The following is a 15254-nucleotide window of genomic DNA, read 5'->3' on the forward strand; positions in this document are numbered from 1 at the left end:
TGTGGTATTAAATTGATACACACAAGTAAATTTACACAACAATTGCATGTCATAGCATTTTGCACATGGATTACTGTATTTGAAATTTGATGGCTTCCAATCCTGGAATTACCCATAAATACAATTAATAACATAAAAAATACATTTACATATTTTTTTTGCATATACTAATACCTAATTATTTTTAAACAAATACTCAGTGGGCTACATGTATGACTGGCTCACATTTAAAAACTGATCAGATTTAGAAGTGAATCAGTGTTTCATTTTAAATACATTTCATATTCACTTTCAAGATATTCGTCGTTATTTTTTAACCAAATTGTTTTCTTTTTTTTCTTTTTCAATGAAATGCCTGGTTTCTAATGCATTTACCATAATAAGATAGTAAGCAAAAAACATTCAATACACAAATAAAAATAAGCAAACCGTAATATTAATTATTTATTTTATTTATTCATTCATATTATTATGTTTTTCAATATTTAATTATCTTTCATAGATATTTATTTTAGGTGTTTATTAAGTTTAAAATTTTACCACTTTTATTGTTACAGAAAATTAATTGGCATGAATAATTTAAAACAAATGGAACAAAAATACATTTAAAATGTAAGTTGCATTTTTACACGTATTTATTTTGTAAATGACTCGAACATGTATTTGTTGTAAGTTTTTAAATCAAAGTAGTTTTCGGTGAATTTTTACAACTGATTTTATATTTAGTTGCATCTTCTAATACAATCTAATTAAAAAATGTTTTGATTTTTTCTTCATGTTTCATATGTCTAAGCCACTGTACTGCTACACTTTATTCTAATCTGATTTCCTATTCAGTAATTAACTTTACTTGAGTGTACATGTGCTTTTATGAACTGGCATTTTCCTTTTTCCATTTAATTCTGACTAAAATCATCCAGCACAAGAAATGACCCAAGTGTTCACTGAAGCAGAACAACACAAAGCAGGGCTCCATGGAGCTCTTTTCTTTGCATCAACAATGACGACAAACATGCAAAATGCACACAACCTAAGGTCCAAACGACTCAAATGAGGCAGAAAAATGTCTTTAAGGCAAGAAAACAGACCTTTTCCTGCTCATTACAGTGTAAATAACGATAAAAAGCAGATCCAGGCTGACATGTTTCAAGTCTTCATATCAACATTGAATAGTTTCATGTTTTATAAGCTTAAAAAGGTTTTGAATGTTATCCTGTTATGGAGAGTAATCACTGACTACAGCCATGATCGGATTAACAGCAGGAAATATTACGGTGTAGTAAAGCCAAACAAAATGGAAAAACTTCACGGTACAATCCATGTTGAGGTAAAAATATAAAAGAAGGGCCAAAAAACACACAAAAATTAAAGCACAAGACAACAGCTATATATCTAATTCACAAATGCTTTTTCGGCTGTGAAAGTTTTGTTTGCAAATTAGTAAAGGAAAAATTGTTTTTAGTTTCTTTATTTTATAGTAGAGTTGTATACTTTAAGTCCATATTTCATCTGTAAGTACACTACTACGCTACTGTGTGAGATAAACCTAGATCAAATCTAAATGGTAAATAATTTAAGTACAAATATGTGAAGTGCAAAAACAGTACTTATCAAACAGTAACTTTTCCTTTGTGGCAGTCCCCATATGGTCCCCATGTAAAAGTCACATAAGGTGATATTAGCTTTTAAATTTGCTATTGCAGGAGCGTGCATGAAAACATAAAGAGCAGACAAAGTTAGCGACTTGATGGCAAACAATAGTGAAGCCTTTAGCAGATGAAATTCTATAATTTTTTTTTTTTTACAGGAGTTGGTGTATTGTTGTTGTTTTATTGGTTGAATGTGGTTTAAATTGTTAACAGCTACCACATATTAGAACTTCCCGTTTACACTGACCATAATTAGCCACTAATGTTTAGATATACTGTATGTGTTTGTCAGAATCTTGTGATGTTAGCAGCTGACTGGATTGCTGTGAAACTGCACTCACACATTCAAGCACCCAAGAAAATCAATCCTCCTCTGACTTTCCCAGTTACCCAGTGACTGTCTAATAATTGCATTAGTTTAATAAATTTCCCCTTTTTAAATTTTGTTTTAATTTGTTCAGTACTGAGGTTGATATTGAGACATAAGTGTATAGCATTAACAAAAAAATTATGACACACTGTCTCATGATTAGAAGAAAAGAATTAAGATTTATGAGTTCTGGATCTCATAATTAGATATTTTTGAAAAACTACCTCATAATTACACACTATTACACAACAGCTTAATTGGTTCATCACAAAAATGCCTCAGAACCTGCAGTGTTGTTCAGTATTATAGTAATTTAGTAAAAACTGTTGGTACATCTAATAGTAGCTACTAGCAAAAAGAAACCGTTTCTAGCTAATTTGTTGTACTTAATTTTCCAAAATACATACAAATATATGCTAAAAAACAAAACAAAAACAGGGATGACAGTACTGCACACACACATATTTACCATTTATTTATGATGAAATTTGCCAAAAATATTTTTTGCATATAGATTTTCAAGCTAATTTTTATTACAATAAATCCCATTGTGTTGCTACTCCTGTTCTATGATGGGTAGCGATTATTAACCAACTTGGCCTCTTCCCATAATTATGAGGTGGTGTCTTAATATTTTATCCTCTGCTGATTTAACGCACTTTTAAAGGTTTATGACTAAAAAAAATACCTTAAAAAAACTAATGATACTTATTTAGCTAAATCTGTACTTCATGTACATTCAACTAATGGTAGCATTAGCATTCAGCGGCTAAGCTACGCAACCGTCTGCTGTCATACTTTTTTATGTTTAACGCAAATTGGCAGACATTAGCAGGCCAACAACAAAAATTTCCTCTGAACAACACAAGCATGAACATTTACCACCAAATCAACTTACCTTCAACCGTCTTCTGATGGACTTCTTGTGTTTAATGCAAATTAGCAGACATTAGCATGCTAACATGTCAAACTAACGTAAACATTTCACCTGTACAACACAAGCATTAGCATTTAGCATCTAATCTACTCACCTACAACCGTCGTCTGATGTACTTTTCTTTGTGTTTAATGCCAATTAGTAGACGTTAGCATGTTAACCCGCCAATAATAAGGGCAAGTATTTCACTTGCACAACACAAGCATTAGCATTTAGCAGCTAATCTACTAACCTTCAGTCATCTTCTACTGCACTATTTTGTGTTTGACGCCAACGAGCAGACGTGAACACGCTAACATGCCAAACTAACAGTAAATTTCATCTACACAACACATGCATTAGTTTAGCATTTAGCACCTTAACTATTCAGTCACTCATCTTCTGATATATTTTGTATTTATCACCAAACGTTAGCTCACACATTAAACCAAAAGTAAACTACGAATCATCCGCATATTAGCATTTAGCACAAGAAACAAGCTAAAACTATGATATTCTGCTTCCATTGTACTTTAAGTTAGATACCATTTACTGAAAATTAGCATAAGAGACTAGCTAAATTAATTACTTTAAATTAGCCACAGCTACACTGTCTGTTTAGTGTCAAGTAGGAAATATTATCATGCTAACAATTTAAACTAAGAGGTTAAATATTTCACCTGCTAAAGACCAGCATGTCAGCGTTTAGCTTAAATGACCTGCCAAATTAATGAAATCCGATCAGCTTCAACAGTGCTTTGTTTAGTGCTAATTAGAAAACGTTAGCATGCTAGGATAGTAACTCTAATAAATGGGTAAACATGTCACCTAGTAAACATCAGCATGTTGGTTTTTAGCACAAAAGAGCAGCTAAAAATTGATATTCAGTCAGCTTTGTGTTCTAATTTGGAAATGTCTTTATGCTAACTTGCCAAATTAACTGTAAACTATTCAGTTATACGCCATCTAACCTAATGACCATCAGCATCATTTATACCTTGTGTTTAATACAATTTATTTAATATTAACAATTAAACAAGTTGAAGTATGATGGATATTTTATATTTAATATTAACAATTAAACAAGTTGAAGTATGATGGATATTTTAAATGTGTCACCTGCTAAACTTCAGCATATTAGCATTTAGCACAAGACACCATCTTACCTGATAATAATCAGCTTCATCTGTACTTTGTGTCTAGTGCTAATTATCACGTTAGCATGCTAACACGCTAAACTAACAGTACACCTGCTTGCTAACATTTAGTTGTGGATATGATGCCAGCCTCAGCTCTCTGTTGACTATATTTAACATCTAATATTACATTTAACCTTGACACTGCATTGAGTTGCTTGCAATTAAACTCCAAATATTTGCTTATTATAAATAACATGTCAGATTTCAAACCTCAGTTGGAGCATTTACAGCCTGCTAATGTCCCCAAGGTATTAATTTACTACTCAAAGGTGCAAAAACATCAATATAGCTACTCATTAAAAGATGTATATCAAATAATACCTCCATTAGTCAGTAATTATAAAGATGAATGTAATTTTTGTACAGATTGTTGTTTTTTAGAGTCCATCTGGTGAGGATAATGTTACAACAGTTGTTTATTTGTAAAATGCCACAGTGTAATTTACAGATTGGCAACAAACAGTGACAGTAACAGAAGAATGAACATCAAGTAGAAGGAAAAACAATACAAAGAATAGGTATCTATGAGGGCTCCCTCTGTGGATTGAAGGTGAAACCAGATTAGGTGAGGATGTCGTGGGCCTGCTGCTCCACCAACATGGCCATGTTCTTCACGTCGCCACACCAGAAGTCCAACCGCTCCTTCATGCCTTTGATCTGCAACGATGCCAGACAGGAGTGTGTTTATTGAAACAGCATGATTTTAATAGGATACATCAAAACAAAGCGAAGGATGAGCGCTAACCTGCTGCAGGTCCAACACTCGGGGCTGCACCCAGGTCATCTGCACCTTCTGGTCCACCTCATCGATGTTTCCTTTGATCAGGCCCACAGACAGAGCCTTCATCACCAACAGCTCCACCTGCAGGATGACATCTATTAATTAGCATTTTCATCCTCAATAAATCCATCGTCATATTGATTTGTCACTACATCTACATCTGGATAAGCTCTATGTGTCAAGTTAAAATGTAGATCTAACAATAGTTTCCCTTACAATCAAAGAGATCAGTGGTTTTATTGACATCTAGTGATAGACTGATTAAATACACCGCAGACCAAACTGACCTCGTTAACAGGGATTTTGGCACTCTGAGCGATCTCAGTGAAGGTCAGCTGTCTGTGATTCGCAGGACGAGTGAAAGTCATCTAGGAAGAAAAGAAGATATTTCAGCTAGCACGAAGATAAACACGGAAGAATCAGCGACACAAGTTCAGCATAGCTGACCAGTGATTCCAATGAAATAACCTCAAGGCTTCTGGGTAGTTTTTTAATCACTGGTGCTACCAACTTTCTCAGTTGTTCACACCCTTTTGAATTCTTTATTTTGGTAGTACAGTATAACTCAACGTCACTTCTCGCAGATAATTGCGTGTCCTAGTTTGCAAATCCCAGTTTTGCATCAATGCAAGAATGAAAAAGAGTCAAAAATTGATATCTTCAAAACATTATTATCAGAAAATATACAATACTGTTCAAAAGTTTGGGGTCACTTAGAAATGTCCTTAAAAAGAAAAGCTTTTTTTTTTCAATGAAGATAACATTAAATTAATCAGAAATTCAGTCTAGACATTTGTTAATGCGGTAAATGACTATTCTATCTAGAAACAGCTGATTTTTAATGGAATATCTCCATAGGGGTACAGAGGAACATTTCCAGCAACCATCACTCCTGTGTTCTATGCTACATTGTGTTAGCTAATGGTGTTGAAAGGCTCATTGATGATTAGAAAACCCTTGTGCAGTTATGTTAGCACATGAATGAAAAATGTGAGTTTTCATGGAAAACATGAAATTGTCTGAGTGACCCCAAACCTTTGAACAGTACTGTAAGTCCTATGAACTAGGATAAGCTGTGCTGATGGAATAGGCTGGATGTGGTATAAAGTAGTACTGTTTCTTCTTTTGTAGGCGAAGTTGATATTTCCCTGCCTGCGTTTCTCATATGTAGTAGATTTGCTAGCGTTTCAGATATATTGTGCGTTTTTGTTGTTCGTTTCATGGAGCTTTATGGACACCATCAGACTGGGCAACTTGCACAAATACAAAAACACGTAAAAACTGAACTTGCACTATCCACAACAATGCTCACATATGTGACCAGAAGGATTGCGGGTCTAGAGTACTGGAACTGATTTCACACTGACCTATTTTCTGGGTTTTTAGTAGAAAAGTTTCAGTTGTGGGAGAATATAACTTCACACCATTACAGATCAACGTGTTAACCGTTTCCTAGACGTCTCACCTCCATCACGCAGAGCAGCTGGATCTTCTGCATTAGTTTGGCTTCATGTGCTGCGAGGTCAGGCTATGATGAAGAGAGGAAAAAGTCATCAGACAGTTGAAGTTAAAGCTGATTCACATGTACAAATAAACACCCTTCTGCCAAGTGTCAGATAATACTCAAATCTTAAGGTTAAATCTGCTTTTTGGCAGTTTATTTGTACAGATAAGGCAGGAAACACAAGCACAAGTCTTCAGAAATCTAGATTTCAGGTCCTTAGCAAACAAAGGACTCGAATTGTATCTACAAAGATCTTAGATATTTTTTCTTGCCTGCGGTAGACAGTAACATTAGTTATTGCTGTTCTTAATGAGTCTATTATAAGTCAGTATGACTCATAATGGGTGAGTTTCAATTTTAGCAAAAACTTTTTTTTTTTTTTTTAAAGGTTAACCCATCCATCAGTGTTCGTGTATTTAGGCCCGGGTGACGGCAACTGATTTAATTACTGTGACTGACTGTTACACAGCTGGAAAGTGCTGACAAAAATGTCATATAAAAGTCAATCAAATCATGCACTTACTAAATGATACTGATTCCTTGACCAGTAAGAAACAGTATTCACCCTCTGAACCCCAAGCAGCTTCTTGCTGTGTTTTGCTTCTGTCAGATTTTTACTCATTTTTCACAACAACTTAAAGTCCTGCACCTCTTGGGAAACAACATTACCATGACTAGAAGTACAGAAAACTCAGAAATGCACAGTATGAGACAGTTATAATAGCATAAATCTTAAAAGGCAAACAAATAAGTTGAATTTCTTTGATCATATTTTGCAAAACTTCCACAAAAATCAAATCGATATGTACAATCATTTTCTAACTGACCACAGGTGTTACTAGTTTGAGAAACAAAAGGGATCTGCATGCTATAGAGAGGTTATTTGATTAGTTCAATTTACATTTTTACAATCGCTACAATTTTTCACACTACTCTAGAAAGGTGCTCCATATTGCTGAATGAATCTTCCAAAAACTTGCTGACAACTTCCTCCCATATATACTGTTTTAGAACCATGCTACATTAAGGTGCAAATGGTTAACTTGACATGTAGAATAAAATGTTTTTGAAAACATCATTATTTGGTTGCACATCTGCACATAACAGATGATTCATTCAAGAACCGTTGGAAAGTTGAAAATCTGATGATTCACTTTTGTCTTTACAGTTTGATAAAAGGTGTAATTTTGGCAGTTTTTTTAAAGATGGCATTCAGGTTTTGATAGCCCTAAAATCTACAGAATCTCTGGCTAATGTCTCAGTTTATGTTGAAGTTTTCACCTGTTGGCCCCAGGCTGATTTGAAGCCCTGGAATTTCTCCACATTTCCTCCATTGAAGGCGTATAGTGTATCGATGAGCCACTGCTTGTCTGTGTTCCTCAGTGACTCCAGCACAGGATGCATCAGCTGCAAAGACAAACAGCAGACGTGATCATTAAAACACGGAGCTTCAGCTGAACGACATACAATGACTGCTGTATTCAGTTAAAGTCCCACCAGCTCTCCGAAGTTGTAAACTCCTTCGCCTAAGAGTCCAGCCAGTCCCAGTGTGAACGCCCTCTCCTGCTTCTCTGTCTCTGTGGAGTAGACAACAACAGTTCAGGTACTGACACAAGTAAAGGTATTGTGTTTATAAAGTTCAGCTTTATTCCCATCACACCGCTGCTCACCTGGAAGGTCTTTGATGTCCACACAGCCCAGGTAGCGCAGAGCGTCCTTGTAGTAGGAGGCGTGGTTCCCAATGATGCGATAGTATTTGCTGGAGAGGTCGTAAAAGCGGCCGTGGACTGATGTCACACCGGGCAAGTTATTCAACATTTCCTCGACCTCTTCAATGATTTTCTAGAAGAGTAAAACAAAGAGGCAATAACTTCACGGCATCACAGTACAAGCAACAGTCTTTTAAATGTCTGAACCTGAGGCTGTCCTTTCACTTTGTTTACAAACAACAGAAGCAGAAAATGTTTCAGCCACGTTTTCAGAGATGCTAAATTTCAAGTTAAGGTTATTTAGAAATGGTATCATAGAACAGGTTACTGGAAATTTGTGTTCACAATCTGCTCATATCTCAAAGATTAAAAAAAGCAGTGTACAACAGGAACCCAATGTGTTTTTTAATCCTGATCGTTGGATCTGATTCTTGCATTTACTTCAGTGTTGATTAAATATGTACATAACACATTAAAATAACAGATGTAGCCTTCAAAATCCAAAGCACTCAAAAGTCTGCAGCTGATGAGTGGATGAATATATGAATGAGAATTTAACTGGGAGAATGAGATCTGACATTCCAGCTACCTAAAGGTGCATCTTCCAAAGCTCGATTAACACATATTTGTCTCATACCTTGTCACATCATCTGGGGCTCAGATGGTTAAAATATATCCCAATACTTATTATAATAACACTGAAAGAAATATGTAAATTTCAAATTGCAAGAGAGTGAATCTGAATTCATGCAGAGCACCTTCTTATGCAACCTAAACAGCTTCATATATTTTTAATCTCTGAAATAAAGTTTTCACAGTCCTATACATGCACTGTATGTTTGGGCCCCAGTTCTGTTCTTGCATTGCTGCACTGTGCAGTCTGCATGTTCACCTCCTCTGCAGTGCAGCAGAAAATAAAAATAGGTAGAAATGTCACAGTTTGCATGACGACTGCTGGGATTTTCAGAGGGTTCGAGGAAGGAAAGTCTCAGGTGTGCAGGAGTGTGGCTGCACTGATGTGACACCTAAGATTTATATCAGTGGGAGGAGCAGGTACACACTCATGTGTGAGCTCTAATGCACTGCTGTTGTGTTTAACAGTTGTTGGTTTTTGTCGCTCTGCTTCGCTGACACATCACGCGTGAACATTACAAGCAGCTTGAAATCTATTGCAGTTTGTTTCACGTGAACGAGGTGTGAGGCGGGTTTTGCGTCAGCAGCTGAGAGAGCTGAAAGTTTTACCTTTGTGGCAGGGAGATCATTGATTTCCAGTTTCAGGCTGCCAATAGACGTCTTGCAGAGAATGACGGCTTCCTCGCTGCTCTTAACCTGAAACACACAGAGACACGATAATCAGTTTACAGCTGTAAATTTAAAATGTCTATGGTAAGAATAAATACATAAATGAAAAAATGTCAGTGGTAGTTGTTTACTCACCTTTTCCTTGGTCTTCTCAAGAAAAGTGATAGCATCTTTTGGATCTAGATACAACAGACATTTTAATAATTAGCACTCCAAACACTGAAAAAAGTGTCTTCTACAAAAAAAATAATAATCAGTTTTGTCTTTACCTGACATCTGTCGGGCAACGTACAGTATAATCTCCACCAGGGACAGTGGATTGATTCTGATAAGGGAGCAAAATAATACATGAGCAGCAGAACAGACAAACAAGCAGTAAAGATTGAACTGACAGATGTTTATACTGAGTGTTTGAGGTGCTTTTATCTCACCTGTGTTCGAAGTCGCACAGGAAATTTTCATAAAGCTACAGCAAGAAAACAGAAAATGTCAGAGACAAAAGTTAAAATGGCAACTAAATTATATGACACAAGCGATACGTTCATGTTCTTTCCTGAATATCTGAGTGGGTGCCTTGTTTTGTGTTTTCTGTACATTTTATTTCAATTCTTCTTTACCTGTGAGCAGGTAGGTGTTTACACAGCCCGATCTCACGAGGATTCGTGAAACTGTCACGTAAGTTTTAGTTTCGGTTTCGTGCGCACCAACACGATTTCGTCATGTTTTTCGTGCCGCTCACCACGAAATGCGCACCAATGTATTTTAAACGGCGGACTTTTCGTGCCACTTAGAACGTATTTCAAAAGAATGTGTATATTATATTTTTAATGTAAAACCGTGGCGAATCCAACGCTATATTTTGCATGACATCGTTCCTAAACATAACCCTAACCATAACCATAACCATAACCTAACCATAAGCCGGTGGTACACTTACCAATTTGCATAGGAATTTCAAGAATGTCCGGCGGCCGGCGGCCGCAAACGCAATCACACAAGCAGTATACGCCGATGGACAGCTTAGATCGTCATGAATCCGCCGGTATAAACCACTTTCAGATGTGATTACCACAGCGAAAAACATTTCGTGGTGAGCGGCACGAAAAACATGACGAAATCGTGTTGGTGCGCACGAAACCGAAACTAAAACTTACGTGACAGTTTCACGAATCCCCGTGAGACCGGGTTGGTTTACAGTAAGCCTTTACATCTAATAGAAATCCATCATGACGTGCCTTCACTGAATTTATCTAATACAAACACAGTAAAAGAGTGTGTGGCATTTTAGCATAAATCTCAGAATCTGAGCATAATGTTCAACATTAAACAGTCATTATAAAAACAGAAAACACGGATGGAAGGATAGGCAATAATTTAATAACACCACTCAACAACACTCTACAGTGATGATCCTGTATTATTACAGGGTTCCCACTCTTTCCCTGAAATTATTTTCCAGGACTTTTCCAGGACATTTTCAGCCGGTACAGACACACGTTGTCATACACTAATACATTCCCGTCCCCCTCATTCTTTAGAGGTGTTTTTTACTACAATTGTAACTTGCATTTATCCAGATTGTTTATATATTTATTACTCAGACATTTGGTGTGCAGTATATGGCTATAATTTATCTATGAAAAATAATTATGACAAATGTATGATAGAATAAAGCAAACACAGCCACAGATTACGGCGTAGCACTTCACTGGCATGACAAACTGGAGTTATAGTGTTCAACTGGGTAATTCCCAACTCAACTTTCTCTTCTCTCTTACTTTCTCTGGTGCAATTCATTTGAAAATATTTGTAGATTTCAATAAATCACTGAAAAACTATTTCCATTGTTTCATGTCAGTTTACTGCACAATTCAGATTTTTTACACATCTGGCACCTGCATTTCTCAAACATAATTAAAATCAAAATCGCTGCCAAAATACCCAAGCAAATCAAAAACTGTCATAAATATAACTAAAATATCAAAATAAAAACATATCCTGCAGTGCAATACAGTCAATATAAAACAAAGCAATGTCATTCTAATAAAAATGCTCCTCAAAAAAGTTGCTCTGTGATTTTAGCTTCCTGACCCATGCTAGAGGTTCAAATGAACATGTCATAGTTACAGTTCATTGTCAGGGTTCCCCTCTTCCCTGTGGTCTCTGTGCACATCTCACTCTGTTAACAACTACTTTAATTGAAAATTAACAAGATTAAGTCGACATGAAAAGTTGTTAATCTCTCTAATTTCTTCTCTCTATCTCTCTGTGCACATAATAATACAACAGAATTCCTAATGTTTTCATTCACTTATTTTTGTCAGACAATAAGACAAGTGTGAAATACTGAGTGAAACGTGGCCCATTAAGATTTCCTGTTAAGCTCCCGCTCTGCTGAAATCAGAGATGTGTTGCATCTCGGGGCATACAGGTAATCAGTAACAACATACCCTACTATATACATATCTATACAATGTATACTAGAACTGTGCTCTGCCTGTCACTCAACGGAGGACAGAGAGGAGCCTGTGGACGCCCACAGGAGAGAAAACCATCACACTCGTGGACCAACACTAGCCACACTTTTCAACTTACTGTCACTAGTTTGTCTCTAGGCGATTAGTCCTTAATGGGGTCTGAAAAGTCGCTAAATGTAGCGACAAAGTCTACTGGAAGAACTGGGTTGCAGAACTGCTCGAAGCGGAAATGCAGATTTGATTGGCTGGTAGCGTCACGTGGGGCGCTAGAAGCAGAGAAGCGCTATGCCTTAATGTTGCCAAGAAGATAAAGTGACAACAGACATGCATGTGCATAATTTTTAACCTGTTTGCATTAACAGGGTTAGGATAAATATTTTTTCCAGGATAAGTTAACCGTTTCCATGACATTTGACCATTTTTCTCCTTTTTCATATGTTTTCCATGACTGGAAAATTGGTCAATCATTTTCCAGGTTTTCCAGATTTTCCAGGACGTGTGGGAACCCTGTATTAGCATTCTACTGCATTCTAATTCCCACAATAATCCGTCTTTACAAAACTACCTTCTAAAGTTTATTTCTTGTATGTATAGAGGTAATTTGGTCTCCTGATCCCAGAAGATCCACTCATACTCATATAACACAACACAACGAAGCCACTTAATGGATGAGATGACCACAACTGCTTAACCACAAAAGAAACAGGACACTCTACCCAGCCTATAAAACAGAGGTGTATAGCCCAGTGAGTGACCTGGGATTAGGCCTGTATTCCCTCTAACTTCTCCACAATAGAAGTCAAGTGGGATGTGTGAAGCAGCAACAATAAGAACGGTTCAGTTCAGCAGTAATTTAAGCACAGCTCCGATAAAGTAAAATTGATATTTGAACGTTCAAAAAGGCACACAGAAGTGAAACTCAACTCCAAATGAGGTTCAGGGAGAAGCTACTAAGTCCTAAACACAGTGCGACATAAAAACAGGGACCTCTATCGTTGTTCGGACAGTTTAGGCAATGAGAAGAGCAGGAGAGACTGACAGGAGTTGGTCAGCCACCAGCATGGCTTAGTGTCATTACGCCCTGCTGTGACACTGCAGTTTGGTGTATCTAAAGTAACCTGGGCTAACAGAAAAGCCCTATATTTCTTGTGTTTTACACGCTGTGCAAGTCTTTGACAACATCTACTTAACTGTAGTAATCATATGCTGTTTATTTCTGACACGAAACAGCTCTCGATGCTGGTTTGAAAGATACTGGTAACTCAATTCTTACATTTGTTTCAAAGTTTAATGATGGAATACAGCATTTTGCTTTGTACATCATCTATATGTTATTTTATGTGTAATTCTGCATTTATTACCCATATTGTGTATGGAATAATATCCAAAGATGGACAGTAACATCATAATAATGACTTCAAACAGTCCCTCAGATGTGTGTTTGTTCCTAACACACAAAACGAAAACAAATGAAACAAAACACACATTAACTTTGAACCTCCAGAAATCTTAATTTCACACTCTAAATACACAACACTATGTCTGTGTAGATAGGTAGCAAATCTGACTATTAATTATGAGATTAACTATGGCTGAATATCTGTTTGATACTGGTTCTGTGAAATGTGTGGGAATATTCTTGTGACAGGTGTAAATGAAGTGTCTCAGTCCTCAAAGGGCAATAACAAAATGCAGTGAATATGAATTCCCCCCTGAGAGCTTCGCTGGTGTTTATACATTACAGTCCCTACATGCTACTTTGGCAACAAACATTAAAATCTGTGCATTGAAATTAAAGGTGGATGTATTCTCACTCGTCCAAAGCTCTACAAGTGCAGCAGCATAAGATCTGTGACCAAGGTGTAGTTACCTGTATGAGGCCATCTCCTGTTTTGAAGCAAGGATCTTTAACAAAGTCTGTCAGCTTCAGAGTCAGCTGATGCCACAATCTGTAAGTTAAAAACACAAGCATGTCACAGTGTCAGTTAGTCACCAGTTCATCTGAATTACTTATTTTTCAGCAAAAAACTACATCAGAAGACCCTCACAAATAAAGAATACTGTAGATTTGATATGCTGGTGTAAGCATCCCATATTGAATACACACAAATGACCCCTACTTGTCCTAATGTGCTACTTCTCAATACAAATAGTTTGTGGTGTTGGCGATCACTTGAAAAACTACAGAAATGTCCAAAGGAGTAAACATGATTTAAATTACACTGTAAATTGTAAATGTACTGATGTTGTTATGGTCATTCTGAATATATCGAATGTTTTGGTAGTCTCAATTGTTACACAAGTAAACATATACTATTCCAACCACAGTTAACAAATTATAAATGTTACAAAATAAAAAAAATATTGCAACGTTTTTTTTCCCCTAATGTTGTGCAGCACTACCTATGACAGATTCCACATTTAATGGAGCACTTAACCTGTTTACTTATATGACAGCAATAAATAAGACTCCTTAAAAGTTACAAGAATTACTTTTTAATATTGTTATAAATTATTTACTTTGCACAATATACTGGCAGTTAAAAACAGGCCATAACCACACCACAGAGCACTCCACCAACTGTATGCATTTAGTTTACAGTTGTACATGACAAAACTAACATTTCCTCATTTTAGTTTCTTAAACTTAAGAATATATTTGCCATTGTTTCACCTGTACTGCTTGAAAAGCATTAAACAGGTTAATGAAATGTTGAAACAGCTGTCAGTTGCTTCTATAATTACTACATTATTATGGTTCAGTAACGGTGGACTCATCCTTAGCATCCATGTTGCCAACCAGCTATTAAAACTTATGACAGACTGAGAACTTTGTCTTCTACCGGCCTAAATTTTAAGTGTTCGGCTAAATGCTACGACCTACCAAATTTTACTACCCAGAAATGACGGCTTGTTCTAAAAAATATATACTAGAAGCCAACTTTCTGCTCTGAATTTAAACCTGGAGTTTGCTGCTAGCATGAGCTAACCCCCAGCTACAGCAGCTAGCGTTAGCTCCGTGCATGACTCAGCGGCCACTTCCAATGAATGAGTTAGCTAACGTTAGGTAGCCTAGCACTAGCACACCATTTCAACACTAGCTAGCTGCCTTGTTGCGGCTTTTTCTTTTTACCTTTTGTTGTACAAATCCTCCAACGCGTGCCACTCCGCCGCCATCTCCGGCGTGGAGCTATTGCTCTGCTGCTGTTTGAGGTACCCGCTAACATCTTTCATTGTGGCGACAAACTGGAGTTGAATTTTATTCTTGACTGGTAAAGTGTTGTTGAATTTTCTGCTAACGTCAAGTCGCCTGCCGTGTTGTCGGTCTGCGGCTGCGCAACTGCTGG

The 15254-nt window shown here is 36.7% G+C and overlaps 1 protein-coding gene across 1 annotated transcript; it reads right to left on the reverse strand.

Annotated features, from left to right (window-relative positions):
* Nucleotides 1-4532: 4532 nt before the first annotated feature.
* On the reverse strand, nucleotides 4533-15249 carry psmd13 (proteasome 26S subunit, non-ATPase 13). The gene is made up of 13 exons (XM_022212764.2): nucleotides 15041-15249; nucleotides 13778-13856; nucleotides 9862-9896; nucleotides 9700-9755; nucleotides 9566-9609; nucleotides 9371-9457; nucleotides 8090-8261; nucleotides 7917-7996; nucleotides 7701-7826; nucleotides 6381-6443; nucleotides 5203-5283; nucleotides 4880-4996; nucleotides 4533-4791 (listed from the first exon to the last, which is right to left on the reverse strand). Exons 1-13 carry the CDS (start codon nucleotides 15139-15141, stop codon nucleotides 4696-4698), a joined length of 1137 nt encoding a protein of 378 aa, XP_022068456.1. The 5' UTR covers nucleotides 15142-15249; the 3' UTR covers nucleotides 4533-4695.
* Between the last annotated feature and the right edge of the window lie 5 nt (nucleotides 15250-15254).

Source organism: Acanthochromis polyacanthus, chromosome 2 (genome assembly GCF_021347895.1).
Source record: "Acanthochromis polyacanthus isolate Apoly-LR-REF ecotype Palm Island chromosome 2, KAUST_Apoly_ChrSc, whole genome shotgun sequence".
NCBI lineage: Eukaryota > Metazoa > Chordata > Actinopteri > Pomacentridae > Acanthochromis > Acanthochromis polyacanthus.

Bases quoted from the DNA above. Each gene is read 5' to 3' on its own strand.
- psmd13 (XM_022212764.2), bottom strand. From the start codon at position 15,141: ATGAAAGATGTTAGCGGGTACCTCAAACAGCAGCAGAGCAATAGCTCC. The intron at 9,756-9,861 runs GTGAGATAAAAG...CTCCCTTATCAG, and splicing joins CTGTGCGACTTCGAACACAG to AATCAATCCACTGTCCCTGG. The intron at 9,610-9,699 runs GTAAAGACAAAA...TGTTGTATCTAG, and splicing joins CGTTGCCCGACAGATGTCAG to ATCCAAAAGATGCTATCACT.